Source organism: Bombus huntii, chromosome 9, assembly GCF_024542735.1.
Source record: "Bombus huntii isolate Logan2020A chromosome 9, iyBomHunt1.1, whole genome shotgun sequence".
Classification (NCBI taxonomy): Eukaryota; Metazoa; Arthropoda; class Insecta; order Hymenoptera; family Apidae; genus Bombus; species Bombus huntii.
Genome location: NC_066246.1, coordinates 12,460,126 through 12,476,584, shown reverse-complemented (window position 1 = coordinate 12,476,584; position 16,459 = coordinate 12,460,126). Strand labels below are relative to the sequence as shown.

General features: G+C 36.4%; 2 protein-coding genes across 4 annotated transcripts in view; one reads left to right on the top strand and one right to left on the bottom strand.

Moving 5' to 3' along the window:
* Positions 1 to 7,432: 7,432 nt before the first annotated feature.
* The window catches only part of LOC126869845 (photoreceptor-specific nuclear receptor-like), a 29,119-nt gene continuing 20,092 nt past the window's right edge, over positions 7,433 to 16,459 (bottom strand). For all 3 annotated transcript variants that reach the window (XM_050626907.1, XM_050626906.1, XM_050626908.1), the window contains 4 exons: positions 10,210 to 10,325; positions 9,854 to 10,065; positions 9,201 to 9,489; positions 7,433 to 8,976 (listed from right to left, as the gene is read on the bottom strand). In XM_050626907.1, the coding sequence (XP_050482864.1) occupies positions 8,738 to 8,976; positions 9,201 to 9,489; positions 9,854 to 10,065; positions 10,210 to 10,325 (856 nt within the window). In that variant the 3' untranslated portion in view covers positions 7,433 to 8,737. The remainder of the gene's footprint in view (positions 8,977 to 9,200; positions 9,490 to 9,853; positions 10,066 to 10,209; positions 10,326 to 16,459) is intronic.
* Positions 10,334 to 16,106, top strand: LOC126869844 (centrosomal protein of 78 kDa-like). Its single transcript, XM_050626905.1, has one exon. The coding sequence runs from the start codon at positions 11,531 to 11,533 to the stop codon at positions 13,616 to 13,618; it is 2,088 nt and encodes a 695-aa protein (XP_050482862.1). The 5' UTR covers positions 10,334 to 11,530; the 3' UTR covers positions 13,619 to 16,106.

Sequence of the window (16,459 nt, the reverse complement as noted above, 5' to 3'; positions counted from 1 at the left end):
AATTTGACAAAAACGATCTGACTTCTAATTTTAAGATCGAATGATTACAGCAAGAGAAGTGTAAGCTCAAATTTCGAGGCTCAGCAATTGTGGCATCTTAGATTTCCTAATTGCATAATTATGAAACATAAACACATATTTTAAGCTTGATCTACGATAATATGAGGCAGTGAAAATGTAGTAGAATGTTCAGGTTTCAAGATTATTCTGTTATTACAGTTGACATTATTAATATACACTGAGGTAATACGAGTTCCTTGAGAGTTTATAACAATCCTCCATTTTATAGATTTCAACTGTTCTATTCCAAAATTGCAATTGTACTTTTTAAAATATCAAGACTACTTGTTTTAATGAAATATGATCACCATATTTTAAGAGATATAAGGAACAGATACAGGTAATGGTTCTCACTGCATACGATTCGATTTTTCTTTAAATCAGTTATCCTCTATACATTATACATTCTTTATTGCATAAATTTCATATTAAATAAAATATCACAATATTTACACGAACAATTATCACTTTAATATTGTATATATGTAGTTTTATTTTCAAAAGAACTGTAAATTTTCTTTTTATAAAGAATCGAATGAGAATCACTTAAAGTCGGTAATAACAAGAAGCTGATCCAGTATCTCGTTTCCAAGAATTTTTGTGGGTCAACCGAAGCATTCATTTTCGCGTATATGATGCGAATTTTTTATAGTAGTCTAGTATTACGTGTAGTGTGTATCTTCAAAAAATTTAAAGCCGAAGAATTCGGAGCTATTTTCGAAATGCAAAATGAACTACAAATGTCCTCGAATATATTGAGAATATTACAGTTACTTAATATATTACATAAAAATTGTATTTATATGTTTGAGAACTATTAAATTCTTAAAAAACTCGAAATATTAGATTATTTTTTTATTGCTTTATATAGTTATTATTGTTTTTTAATTTTAGAATGTTTGTTTTAGAACATGCTGAATTTGTGACTATTTTAAATAATTTTTTATAATTATACGATAGTTTTTAACGAATAATATCCGAAAATATTAGTTTTCAAGTATCGATTAACAATTAATAACTATATGTATTTTCTTTGTCCGTGATAAAATAGCAACCTTTTTAATCCAATGATGGTACAAGCCTACAGAATCTACTGTCGGTATAGGAGTTTCTCAGAATGCCTAAATTATTAAGAGTTGTTAACCTAAGAATAATTTATGGAATTTATAAATTTTATATAAATGTAAAAATACATCTTTATTCAACTGAATGAAAATAATTAACTCAGTAAACATCTTAACATGAAACTTTTACCAAAGCATAATGAAACACGCGACAGTTTTTATTGCGAGCAGAGTTATTTAATATGTACTATTATTAATATTAATAATAATAAACTATTAACTATTATTAATAATAAGGCGCAGCACTCAGTCCTGAAAGATTGTTTTAAACTTTTTATTACATCTCTATCGTGCTTCAAATACAAATTAAATATCGAATCATATAAAATTATTTTTATTATAGTAAAATGTGTCTCTTAATAACATACGCATGTTGTATTTTAGTGCTATTAATAGACATTTACATTCAATATAGTTTATTTCGTTAGCACTTCGCGATCATTTTCAAACTTACACACGACAGATGCAAATAACAATCATAAACCATAAATTCTGATTAAAAAACAAATTCATAAAATTAAAAAATTATTCGTATCTGCGTTGAAAGTATCTTTTCTAATATAACCGGGAAGCTTTCGCATTCTTTCCTTCAATCCGGAACGTCTTTGAAGTTCACCGTCTAAATCCTACGAGGTCGAGCTGCCTTAAAAAGAGAAGTTTCCTCCCTTTGACGTTGGATTTCACGCAAGGCTAAGTTATGCGAAGATGCTCCTTGTTTAAGCGCAAATTGGGTTTGCTCGACGCGAAGTAAGAACCCTCGCGGAGCACACAGGTCCTCGTCCTTGAAATTAATTCGCAAAAGAGACAAAGGACTGTTCGGTGGTCGTAGAGCGCCGTTCAAGCTTCACGGTTGACGAACTGTCGACACGCGCCAGGCAAATATTAGTCGACTGGAAGTGGCAGTAATTGGATAAATAGTTGTCAGACCGTGTCTTCCTCCCCTTAAAATAAATTTCTTGCAAAAGACGTCTAAATGAAGTCATGATTCATTCGAAACTTTGCCTTCCTGTGCACCTCAATCTTCTACAAATAATAATACAGAACATATATTTACACCTTGAATGTATTGAATAATGAATTGAATATTGAAACATGAATGAATCCTTTGCTGTGAAAGTACAAAGACAATTAAATGGAAATATTGATATTTCAGAAATTGCAAAAAACTTTCATTAAATATAAGAATATACTATGTCATTAATTAATTTTATTTGAAAATCGGGATAATATTCATAAAACAATATTAAATGGCATCTTGTCATTCCACCGTATACAATTTAAAGGAACTTACTGGACTTTGTTAAAGTATAATAAGTTGTAATATGTTTCGAGTTGTATCATTTTTGCAGCAAGCGGGTGTGTTATATTCTTTTATTAAATCACCATATCGTATCGAAACATTGAAGTTAATTTCCAACTTTAAAATCGTGGGTTGAAAAAATAGTTTACATTAAAAGTAATTTGAATAAAACTGTAGGCTCGGGTTTATAAATCTGGTCAGAGATCATCATTTCTTCTGATTCAACAGAATTGTGCAATTTATTTCATTATATTCGACATGCGTCGCGTTTGATCGATTTTAGTTAATCGCTCGGGGTTATATAGCAGAATTCCCAGCGTGCTGGACGCCGACGCACCTATTGATTTTACGGGAGAGGGAGGATGAGGGAGTGGAATAAGAGAGGACAAGGGGGTAAAGGTGGTCCGACAGTCTCTTCTGACCGATGCAGCTTCATTTCCCAGGAGCATTCACTTAGAAACATCTTTCCTACATTTTACCTCGATCAATCGTCGAATAAATAACACGTTGCTTCGTAACTAATTATTCGAACATTGTGCAACTTCAACGATTAAAAAATTATTTCTTGTTTTCATATACACTTACCACATCCACATATTTTACTATAAATGATATAAATAAAAAAACGAAGTATAGTATTGCATCTTATCATGATTTTCGAATTTTTGTGATTGAATCGAAGCTTTGTTTCAGTAAGAAAAATAACCTTTTATATTTGAAAAAATTGTATCGTTAAATTGAAACGATAAATAACGCATATTAATAACGATTGATTGCAAATGCCTAAAAAGTCTAACAAAATTAAGTAATAATTTTGTGATAATTGTTAGCACTGTTTGCAATAAGATCTTATTATTTCAATACAATTAATCTTATTACTTCGGTATAAAAAGAAAATCAATGTAAATAACTTTAGAGTATATTTGAAAATTAGAAAAAATTTATCTAAAGAATTGAATATGTATTACGAAATGATGTCAAGTACCTGGAAAAGTTTTACGTAAATTCTATAAATGATATGACATTTAACCTTGGTATTTTTTAAACCTTCAAATGATTCGATCGAGATCTTTTTTTAACGATATTGTAAAAAGGGAAGAAGCAACTCCATATTCTGTGGTGAGTTTGAGCGAAGCTGAAAAAGGCGAGATTAAAGAAGGGAAAAACAAGGAGATCGAAGGGATGAATCGTCTGTTATTTGTGGATATCTCGAATGAACCGTACCGGTCGAAGGCGAATACTTGGGTAATCCTCTGATGTACGTGAGAAGAAAGTCAAATTTCTTAAACGTCAGCCAGCCTAGCAAATTCTAGAGTTCAAGTTGGACCGGGTAAAAAAATTCGCGGGGATTTTTCCACGTTCCTCTGGAAATCGTAATAGACTGTCCTTATCGTGGAACATGAACTGAGCGAATGGGATATTACTTTCTACATTTTTAAAATTTCAACATTTTTATATCACTCATATATATACTTACTAATTGTAAACTCAACTATCAACTCTAAATGAAATTTTAAATATAATATATAATATATAATACACAATTTAACTTATTTTTAGTACAAATCGCACGCCTAGAGAAACACATTCAATAGCATTGATTATAATAAAATATTTCAGCTAAACATCTACATTTAAATCTAAAAACTTATTTCTACAACATACCTTATCAATGTTAAAAAATTCTAGAAATATTTGCATCCAAATTATGGGATGAAGTTGCCAATTAAAGAAAATTTTACCAAAACGTACGAATGAATTATAATTAGGACTCTCGAATATATTTGGCACTATACAATGAATTATAATTATTTGTTTGGCGTTTGTCAAACAAAAGAGATGGTGGAAAATAATCGCTGGTCGAATGCTTGTTTTCAATTAAATCGTTCGCGTGTTCACAGCGGGCAACGAATCCGACAAATGCTACGGCGTAATTATGCGCGTGCTTCGTTTAAATTCGCGACGATAATCGATGGTCATTAAATGACAACGGGCCAAAGAGAAACAGGTACGTCGCTGACTTTGCTTTTAATCCAACTTAACGGCTGAACAATTCGTTCTGATTTGTTCGTCAGACGCGTTCGAGTTGAACGCGCCAGCGTGAAGCAAATACGTCGAATCCTTTTTTCCTAGCAATCGAAGCGAATGCATCCTTCGAATTTCGTAAAAATCAAATGTATTTGTTGTCTCCACTACCTATCTTTACTATGGCTCGATTTTGTTAAGATTTAGTAGAAACATTTAACTTTTACGATTCGAAATGTATCCATATTTACGTAGATATTAATATGTATGATATTAAATACGATTAAGATATAGATAATTTAATATGTAATTTATATGTGTCTTGGTAAGAGAAATCATATTGTAATATGAAACGAAAAATTATGAAATTTCAATTCAATTTTAATCTATCAGTCTATGTGTCTTGATAAGAGAAGTCTTATTTTAATATAAAAGAAAAAATTGTGAAATTTCGATCTATTCCAAATCTTATTTAACCCTAATAATCTTATGAAACATCTATTACCACGGATTTACTTATCCCAAAGTAGCAAGGGAATTCCGAATGAATTCCTCACCAGAAAATACACTCAAATGTTTAAACTCATTGATTAATTTTTCTTAACATTCATTAACTTTCGCTGCAGCCTTTTTTGCAGCGACGCGACGAGGAGCGAAGATTGACTTACGAGGTCGCTTTTCGCGACGAAGTTCACGGTGTAAAAGTTCCATGCGAAACGATTTGAGAACCATCGCTTTAAAGCCCCACTTATCGAGCGCCTAGTTGGTATGATAATGTAATAAAATAAATGGAGGTTGCTGTTTCCGAGCGATATAGAGTCTCGTTTCCTCTCTGTTCCGCCGCTGTTCGATCTTCCTCGTTTCCAGCCACCCTCCTCGGTCTCTCCTCGTCGCACATCGCTACTTTCGACTCCTCCGTCTCGCTTCGTTCGAGAGCGTTCGAGTCTCGGCGCTGGTTCCTCACTCCGACCCACTCAGTTTCATTTTAGCGGAGCGCCCTCCCAGCCTGGCCGGCTACGGAGGGGTTGCCACGGGGATCGAGAAGGTAGGGAATGGAGCTCACCTCGAAAGCGAAATACAACAAGTCCCGCCGCCATTGCTGGGTCACCCTTCAACGGGAGTTTTGTCGTTGCGTGGGTGGGGGTTTGACAGCCCTGTGCGACGAGTCATCCCCTTTCGACCCCGACCGCCTGCGTTCACGTGGGGTGGGGGTGAAAAAGAGAGTGACAGAAACGGGGGAATCCTCTGTTTCGTGCCATTACAAGGGGAACTGAGAAAGAGATGGATATGCTAAAGGGTAAGAGAGAGAGAAAGAGAGAGAGAGAGAGAGAAAGAGAGAGGGAAGGAGACAAGTGAGATCGAGAAAGAGAGAAGATAGGAGTTTGTGAGATGGAAAGAAAAGAATAAAAAAGCGGAAACATGGTTTGTTATGTGGTAAAGAAGGATGGAGATAGAAAGAGGATATTGTCGAATGACGGAGAGAAAAGATCGAGGGGATGAGGCGGAGTATATTTATAGGGAGGAAAGTGAATCGAAGAAGGAAAAAGAATGCAGGATGAAGAGTGATACACATAGAGAGAGGGATCCGGAAGGTGGAAGAAGGGAGAGAGGTCGAAAACTCCGCCCCTGCATCCGCAAAAGCGAGTCAATACTATGACCGTCCATCCTTTCTCCTCCGAATGCCCTCTCGGTAACCCGCGCGCCGCCTTTCCAACCCCTTTCTCTCTTTGTGCTGAAGCCATCGGGATATCGAAATTCGTTACGTGCCGTAGCGCGAGGACGCTCGACTTGAAAGTTCCCGGCATCACGAAGCAAACGTGTGTTTTAGGAATTGATTCGGATATGGAGCGGGCGGAATTCAATTCTAAAACGGTTTCAGATACCTGTGAGTACCACTCTGCACATTTCCATGTAATACGTGCGTTTTCTATTGCTCTTACAGTTTCGTTTCAATTTATTTGTTGTCTTTAATCGAATGCGTTGTCCTCGAAATTTTCTTTTCTATTTACTTATATGATAAAGAAAAACTGAGATAAATACATTAAGAAAAAAAAATGTAGTAATAGAAAATAAAATTTTTGTTTTTTACAGTTACTCTAACCTGTGGACCATTTAAGTAGAGATCAAACTTATTCGACGTAAATTGTAATGCAGAAAGTGATTTATCATTTTGTCAGATTAAGCTTACTCTGTTTAATATAATATACAAGCGATTAATATAACGATTTTACGCCTTTTTTTTTTTTAAATAGAAAACTTTCTTATAAATACCACGAATATATCGCCTTATTCAATTAAGAAAAATGGACTTGTTATGATCTCCTCGTGTGCTCTTCAAATTATAAACCAAATTTTCCATAACTTAAAAAGATTCCTGAAAGGATTAAGAATTTAATTACTCGATTAATCCTCTTATCAATAATTCCAATGCACCCTGTATAATTCCAAAAACACGTTCACGCACGGTGGAAACGTACAAAAGACGCGTATAACCGAATAAATATCGAGCAGTGATTTTCAGATGAGGGCCGATTCGAGAAAGCGGGTTCCGATCGAAAAAGTATTAAGGGGTAAGTCTCTCGCCCCCGTGCCGGGGCGTTTAACTCTCCGATTGCTTTGACAACTTAAGCAGGCCCTTAAACCTTGCTCGAGCCTCGATGTAATTTATAAGCGGCCGAGGGGGTAATTCCGTTGGGGACCGTCAAACTGCCATGTGGCAAAACCCCAGAGGGAAAGTCAGGGATTATACGGTGATAAATAAATATGTACGTTTATGCAACAACCACCGTGACTCGGGGTTAGCGTCAAATTTCGATTCGCCGGGATTCACTAGTGTTACCCTCCGTTAAATAAACAGAAATTAAAGTAGTACGGGTGCTCGGATCTTTGACTTCTGTCCCGGAGCAAATCACAGTTCTATTGATATTGTTGTAAATAGATTGTATATATATGTAACATATTATATATAGTATATGTATAATATATTAATGTAAATAATATAAATAGAGTAAATATAAATAAAAGTATAAATTTTTATTTATAGCGACCAAACGAAAATTGAAATTGTAAATTTTAACATGATGATAAATAAATCGCAATGGAGGGGGTTGATGGGAGGGCGTCTTGACGATTCTTACGCATGTGTACTTTTATTACAAGTGGTTAGGTAATCATTACAATATATGTCATGTGACTCAGTATCTAGACTTTTACAGCAAATAGTATCACAACACGAAATATACAAGAAAAGCACAGACGTGTATCTTTTTACAGCTGTCCGAAAGTTTGTATCAGTTATTCAAGTATATTCAAAACCTTATCTTACATATTTCAGTGAGCATAAATAATACCTTAAAAAAACTCACGAATAAATTAAATAAAAATTCTTTACTCCAGTGAAAATTTTTGTCATTAGTGTGATTCGTATAAAATTGACTACTTAAAACTGAAAGATAAAACGACTTGGTCAACACGTCGAACCTAATGTTCGATAAACATTTTTATAATAAATAAATATGTGTATATATCTGTATCTTTATGTCAGAACTGAGTATCCCTCGTTTCACTTAGATACCGTTGAACCATTAAACTAAATACTGTACTTATCGATTCGTTACTTTTCTCGAAGGATCCATCGTTACTCGGTCCCGATCTAGTAGAAAGAAATCACTAGACGAGGCGAAGAATTTATTAAAGGGTCATACTTGGGGCTTCGTCCTTAGGCCAAAGCTTTCACACATCGTTCTCGATTATTTAGTCGGCTCAATTGTTTATTCATACCTGTTAGTCTTTTTTTTCAAATCTGTTGTTGAATGAGTACTTTCAACGTCTACGCTGCACTTCAGTTCGCATACTTATATATTCTCGCAAAGAAAAGTCCTTCGTGTTCTTTTATATACTGTATCCGAAGGTACAGGTACTACAAAGGAATCTCGATCAAATCAGCGATACGTTTACTTTGGTGACGATTCGATTACGATGTCGAATACTTCGCGTATTTTTATATTTTTTGACGTTCGAGGTTTTATTTTAATGGAAAAATGTGAACTATGTCACAGAATGGAACGAACACCTTACAGAAATAAAATTATTCTCAATACTATGAAGTCGGTAAAATTTCACTTATCCTGACTTTAACGTGGCACTGTACAAGAATCGATTATTCGAAAATTCTCGTGAAATGTTTCTTTTTTATTGTTCCGGGTGAAATATCGCTGAAGAATGATCTTTAATTTTTATACATGTCGCACAAGACTTTCTCCATTGGAGTGTTGCCGATTGTTCTGTGAAAGTATATCAGTTCCACCCTCGATGCTGGCACTGTCCTCAGCAACGGCAGTAACAGTAATAATCTGCCGAATCTTGCTGGACTTCCTGGTTGCTGCGCCCTAGCGTGTTGGCCTAACATCACTTGCGCTTGATCCTGCAAGTTTTCTATCTGACTGGAATCCTTTAAGCCACGGGTTTCTGCAAAAAAATGAAAATTCCGTTTTGGATTTTGTGTTCTATTATTTTATAATACAATATAAATCTTCGATAAAAAAGTAGGAGGATAAACATGTCATTCAGTAATTATTCAATGATAGTACAGATAAATTAATTGACGAAGAATAATTGAATAATTAGAACTTGATATTTCATTGTCTGGTACGCGACTACAATTTTCCACGACGATTAATTTTACCACGAACCTGGTCGAAATAGTACTATAGCCTTCATACAGGCAAATTCGGCAGGATCAACCATGACAGCCTTATATCTCTGCAAGGTATCGTGCAAATGCCTCACATCTGCTGCAACTTGACTCGGTTTGCCCGTGGTAGTTTGCATATGGATTCCGGAATGAGGGTGCGGATGCGGCGACAGAGTCAAGGCAGTCAGTTCCGCGGAATTGAAGAGAGGCGACGATTCGAGTGGAAGGCACCACTGTACTGCGTTCAGAAGGAAAAGCTCTGACCAGGCCTCTTCTAAAAGTATCACCTATCACGAGTAGCGTGATTTCAATTATCAAATTTTATAGAATAAAATGGAATTATTTGTATTACCTAAGTTTCAAACTTTTAAAATTCAATCTTAAACTCTGCACATAATCGTCACAAATAAAAATAAAGAAAAACACGGAAAATATAGAAAAGGAAAAGATGACTTTGGTAACTTTCTGGCAATATTTCTTCATAAATTAAGAAATTGAGAAAAATTGAAGTTGATTAATTTGGCTTTTAAGAGGCTCACGTATCGATAAAATGAATAATCAATAATTATTAGAATGGAAAAAATGTTATTTTCTGTGTTCGATTGGGTTTAAGATGAAAAGTAAGGAAAGAAGTTGAATGTTTCAAGGTACCTGATCTCTGAAAGGCAAACTCGCGAAAGACGGAAGATTCTTGGCCCACTTTACAGCCATGAAAAGCAATCTAGCACTGGTTTCGTAGACCGTTTCAGCACTAGCAGGCGAATACAACGAGGGAATCACAGGCGGAATTTGCGTGCAACCGCTTCTTTGGGGTGTCAATGGTTCCTCATTTGTTACGTCTATACTATCTTCAGATGCATTTCCTGTTGCAGAATATTATGACCCATTGTTAAAGCAAGCATGCATTACTTTCATCAAAATAAAAGGAAAAGAATAAAAAAGTATTTATTGGAAAATCTTTTTCTTATTTATTTAATTAATGAAAAAAAGATAAAATGGACGAATACCATCTTCATTATCCTGCCGCGGTGGTGTTGGAGGATTCGTCGAATTTGTTGTCGGTGCAACGGTGGGTAAAGGCAATGGTGTCGTGTATCTCGCCATAGCTAAAGACACAGGTGGTCTGAAAAATCACATTTTACAGAATCCTATTTAGAATCTTGATCAAATCATTTCTAAAAAGTAATAAATTGATATATATTTAAATTTTATAGTTTTTTCCTACAATTATTTTACCATTCTTCTTTTCCTTTATTTATAATATAAATTATATTTAAAAATTATTTTTTCTCAAATTTCCAATAACGCAAATCTAAATCTACAAAATTTCTATGGAAAACTATTAATTAGTTATTTCACCTATTTCGTATAAAATGAAAATTAATCTAGAATCTCGAATTCGATTGATGCGCTATTAAAGTAACAAGGTTCGACAAATAGCATCGATTGTGTGCACGATCCGCAGCAACTTTAATTTGTTCACTCGCGAGTTTTGTTTGCATACTTTTAGCGTATGCCGCGTAGAAATTTCGTTTCGTCGAATTCGGGTAGGTAGGTGGGTGAATATAGGTCGTCCTGTACCAGAAACACGTGATTTGTATCTTCTGCGAACGGATTCGTTGTTAAAAGTTTCGAGACTAATTTTGAGTCGTAATTGTCGGAAAGGCTGACACATTGCAGATGACGGTGTGTGATAAAATTGCGGTTAATGTACCAACAAGGCAGCAAGAGCGAAAGTGAGTACATTTATATAAAATTTGGGAAATTTATTATATATATGCTTTCAAATATTCTCAATATCGTGAATGTTATTTCAAATTAATTTCATTATTTTTGTAATATCATTATTAATGCTTTCTTCAGTTGTTGACAACAAAAGAATTTTATTTTTTGTATAAAGATATTCTAACTATTAGTTAACAATAGCTTGAGTAATAATTATACAGCCTATTTTATTTTATTAATTTCAATGTCAACGGAATACAGAATTTACTGCCCATCCCTCAATTTTGTCCCTTTGGTGCAATAAACCAAATCAAATAAAAAGAAAGAATTCTGTATTTTAAATATTCTGCATTTTGTTCACAAAATGTTTCATATTTGATAAATGAAATGCTAAAGTTAGAAATGCTAAAGTGCGCATGAACGACAGAACACAATATGTCGCGCAATATGTACAAAAATATTCAAAGCAGATTCTAGATCGTTTCTTTAAACCAGGAACTAGCATCTTTGAACGAAGCGATCACCGCCACCCTGTCACCTACCACGAAGCCCGCAGTTGACCAAGGCAAGGTCAATGCACCGTTTTCCGTGTCATCATCCAAGATGGCGATTCCGAACAGCCGAAACTTCGCCAACTGCTACATGGAACTGTGCAAACAACAACGTCTTCGTCCCTTGCCAGTTATCTGCGTGACACTGCCCCATAGTTTAGATTTCACCACCGATCGCGTCAAAATGGACGACTGGGGCCCCATTTTAAATTCTCTGTCGCTTGATCGTAGCCTACGATCAATTAGTGTTCGCAGCAGGTATCAGTGTCGGAAACCATTGGAAGAAATTAACTCGGAAGACAAGGCTAGAACGATGGGCAAGGCACCTGTCGTATTGTCTCGATATCTCTTAGAATGGTTGTCGCATAGCGTGGCTCAGTGCGTTAGAAACTCGCCGGTTCTAACTAATCTGGAGCTGGAAGGAATCCCTTTTCCGCCAGACTGCTTGGCGGTGCTTTGCGTGGGTCTGTCACACACGCACACGCTCCATTATCTCTCTCTTCAGCGTTGTTACATCGGTGACAGCTCTTGCGAAGTTTTATGTCGCACGGTGGCCGACGTCCCAAGCGTCAGGTCACTGAATCTCAGCTACTGTGACTTAACGTGCAAATGTGGGCCAGCCCTGGCAGCAGCGTTGTGTAGACAAAAGTTGTTGCTCTATCACGATACTTGGAAGCAATCACTCAGGTACCAAGAGCCGAATCTCGAGGCAATGTCTGGGTTACGTCGTTTGACCCTGAACGATAATCCTCAATTGGGTGACGCGGCGGTGATCGAACTGATCGAAGCAGTGAGAGACAGTCTTTGGCTGAAGGCGTTGGACCTGCAGCGCTGTGGATTGACCGATAAGATCGGTAAAGATCTTCTGGAACTACTGGATCATAATAACACTCTGAGTATTCTGGACGTTAGACAAAATGCGAACTTGAACGAGGCACTGATAAAGGAGGTGGTCAAGAGGCTGGAGGAGAATAACGTTGATACGAAGTCTGAATACCGATGGCTGGGTTTACCACAACACGATCGAAGAGTGGTATCAGCAGGTACTGGAAAGAGGAACGAGAATGTGAATCACGGAAAACCTCCGATCAGACCACGTAGCGCTATAACAGAGTATAAGAGGACTTATCAGTCTGCACGGAGAAAGACAGTTAATCTGGTGAATGACGCGAAGAAAACGAAAATGAGACCTCACGTTCCACCGTATAAGAACAGACAGCCACACCATCAAGAGCAACAGCAGATCGTTCAAAATGGTCAGACCAAGTCGAAGATATCTCTCCATTTGGATCTCCAGTCTCACATACAACCTGTGATGGGCGATGCTTGTCAAAACAATGTTCAATCGTACACGGATAGTGTTCAGGCTGATACCGACAGATCCTCTTCGAAGAATTTAGAACTAATAAAGGTCGATGTTGCGACGCAGATGACGGATGATCTAGAGACGGAGGATTCCGTTAGAATTCAGAAGATCCAGATTCAATTAGCTGAAGCAAAGGCTGAACACGATCGTCTTCTCGAAGATACGAGACGAAGCGGGTTATTGCTGGCTGAAGAACGAGGGCGACGCGAGGCTGCCGAGGAGCAGTTGAACGAGATGAAGAACAATCTGGCTGAGCTGGAGAACGCTTTGAAAGAGAAGGAACAGGAAACGAGCGGATTTCTGTTGCTTAGCCAGCAGTCTTTTGATGAGATTTGCAGCTCCTTCGATAGATTGCTGAACATGCTGGACAGCGTGACGAAAACTCCGAGCGCTAATAGGAGGGACACGACGGAAGCCGCCATTGTCAAGGCAGATATAAAGAGACGGGTCGCTTCTGTCATCAGGGAAACGAAATCGGAGAATCTGAGGCGAGGATTCATCGTGGACATCGACGAGGACGACTCGGTCAGGTACACGGAGCCGATCAAGAAATTTGCCAAGTCGGAAAGTGACATGAGATCTGCGTTACCACCGATATCGACGTATCATTTGGAAAGAAATATAGGAGATAGTCCAGATATAGGTTCACCAACCTTACAAAGGGTTCCACGTAACGAAAAGCATGTGATGTCTCCCAGAGCGAGGGCTAGGGCGTTATTCGCCCAAATTATTCAAGGGGACACTGTGCTTGATTTTTACAATCATATGGATTAGCATTTATATAGATTCGAAAATTGGGAGTAAGATTTAAAAACGAGATTGTGTACAGTGTATAGGCGCATAGCTTTTATAGAAATAATATAGGTAGATATACACGTAATGAAGAAAACGCACAAGTACACACGCGTCGAACATCGATTCATAATCTGAATTTGCATAATTAACTATCGGTCTAGTAACTACCGTGGAAAAATGGAACTAAGAAACGAAAGAAGATACAAGAAAAGAAAGATGAAATATTTTATAAATTGATTTTAGCAGAAAATTTGCAGGAAATATATATATATATATATTTGTATCGAAGTGTCAAGCTTCGCTTTTCGAGGCGGATTAACAATCGCACCGAATTAAAACAATTCCGATGACAGAGCTTCTATGAGCTCTGGAACGTATCGCGAATCGATAACTAACGAGAAGCCGCGTTGGTACCGATTTGTACAGCTACGTATTTTTTCTTAACTTATTATAAATGGAATAAACAGCATTTATTCCTTTCAACGAGTATCATATCGTTCACGCGAAACATGCGTATTATAATTAGCTCACGCAAAAATTTAATTCTTCCGTTCGGCCATAATATCGATATCGTTTCTCTTGTTCTCATTGTGCTACACCTTCCGTGAAATTTCCCCCGAAATGTGGGTCAGCAATGCCTCCAACACTATCATCGAAGGTTAACGTGCAAATAAAGCTCGATCGAGCTTACACAATTTCAATATTCGATCTATATCCGGATATAGCCGCGAATGGATAAGAAAGGGCCGAAAGGATAAAACGTCTTGTTAAACTACACGAGACATCTTATTAGCGACTATCCTACGATGTCACCCAAGACTGATATTTACGTAAATACGAAACTAAAATAAATTTATTATTCATCTGGATTTCAGTACGCGTTCGGTTTTAACAAAAGACAATTATCCGTAATCGATTGTTTCGACGATCATACTGACATTATCAAATCGTAGTGTTGTTTCAAAGCGTTTATTTATAGAGAAATTACAGGATCACGAATCGTCTCAATCTTTCTATGATTCCAGAATATAAGAAATGTAATGCTCTGTGTATAAATCGTTGCAAAATTAGTCAGTACAGCTGACTTCGTTTAACCGTCTATAAATTAAGCTTGTTACCTCATGTACAATGCTGCCTCAGATTACCACCTCTGTAACTCAGCTTTTCTAAAAATATTCGAACATTTTATGCAGAAAATTCTTCTTTTATTTCATGTTCGTACATATCATAAAGAGTAATTATACCATCGTGCATAATTGCGTAGGAATGAACGGAATTCTTTAACCTGTTAATGGGAAAAGATGAGTTAACTCGTCGCTTTTCAATCTCTTGGACACAATATTTATGGATTTCCTGTTTTTATATTATATCGTGCTAAAAATGAATTATGTCCTATTTATATTTAACACAATTAAAATCGATTAGTCTGAAGTTGACCTTCCGTCATTAATTTTTAATTAAAGGATGACTTGCTTAATAGGTTAATCCTATCCATTCAGAAATATTACTGCAGAATTTTATTACAAAGAATTTGATGTGATGTCGAATAATTTAATATCTTTTATCTTGAGATATATATATCTAACTTTTTCCCTCGTTTTCTAAGATCTAAGGAACAATAGATATCTCCGAGTTATCTCTTTTCAATGATTTTCAAATATCCTATTCTTGAGAGGAATAATCGTATGTATAACCACGAGATATAGTATATATTTAAGTAATAACTACACCTGCAATAAGTATTTACACGTATTCACATCTTTCAATAAATTTTCCGTCTTTCTTATCAGTTTCTACATTTCACTTTCACAGTATCAAATTCTTGTAGTCATGTGAAGGCAGTACTAAATGATACGAAATTTATTATGCCAATATACTAATATACTGGATCTAATTAAATGCTATAGCAAATACAGTAAATGTGCAAACGCTTATAGCCAGGAGGCAAAAAGGAAACAATTCAAGTTACAATTTGTTACAGTTAATAGTTGAACATTAATGATAGAAGAATAAACTGGAGCAATCATATCAAAAGATACACGGTGAGAAAAGAAGGCGATAATTTCGAGAAAGCTGCGGCTATCGACGCCGAGCATCGTCGGCACGCTCGCTGTCGCTTTTAACGTTCACCCCTTGGCGCTCTATGGATTTTCCATTAGTTCCAACCTGAGTACTCGGTTACCTGAAAAACGGTCAGCCACGGGCTACTAGTCAAAGGTAATTTTTCATGATAGATCACGCTCGGCGTGGCGTGTCGCGAGCGCGCTTGCTCACGACGGCGAAAAGTATGCTGCTGTGCAGCAGAAGATCAAACGTGCCAACAACGTCGTCGCCTCTCTTGCTCTTATCGTTGTTGCTCCCGATGAATCGCCGATTATCGATCGTTAAGCCCTCGCTGTTACCTTTAATCCCCCTCCATGACTGACCACATGGATCCATTCGACGATTCATCGTGCCTTTGCGTCACCTAAATACACGTAACGCGAGATCCAATATGTGAAAATATATATCTTGGTGTTCGAAGAAGTGGAACGAGGATCTTGGATAATTATAGAGATAATTCTTGGTTTGTGTAAGTTTTGATTGTAGCTTTTATAATAGAATTCCATTTGTCTGAACTACATTTAGTAGAACGAAATTTTAGTTAGTGCTTGATTGTCCATTTATTCAAACACAGAACTCTATTATCAGATTGCTAATATCTATACTAATTTATATTTTTATGAACTAGGAAGCTCAGATATAGGCAAAGATTTATTTCATCTACTAAGTATTATAACAAGTACTGTAGTTTCAAAATTCTATATATTTTTGCATATG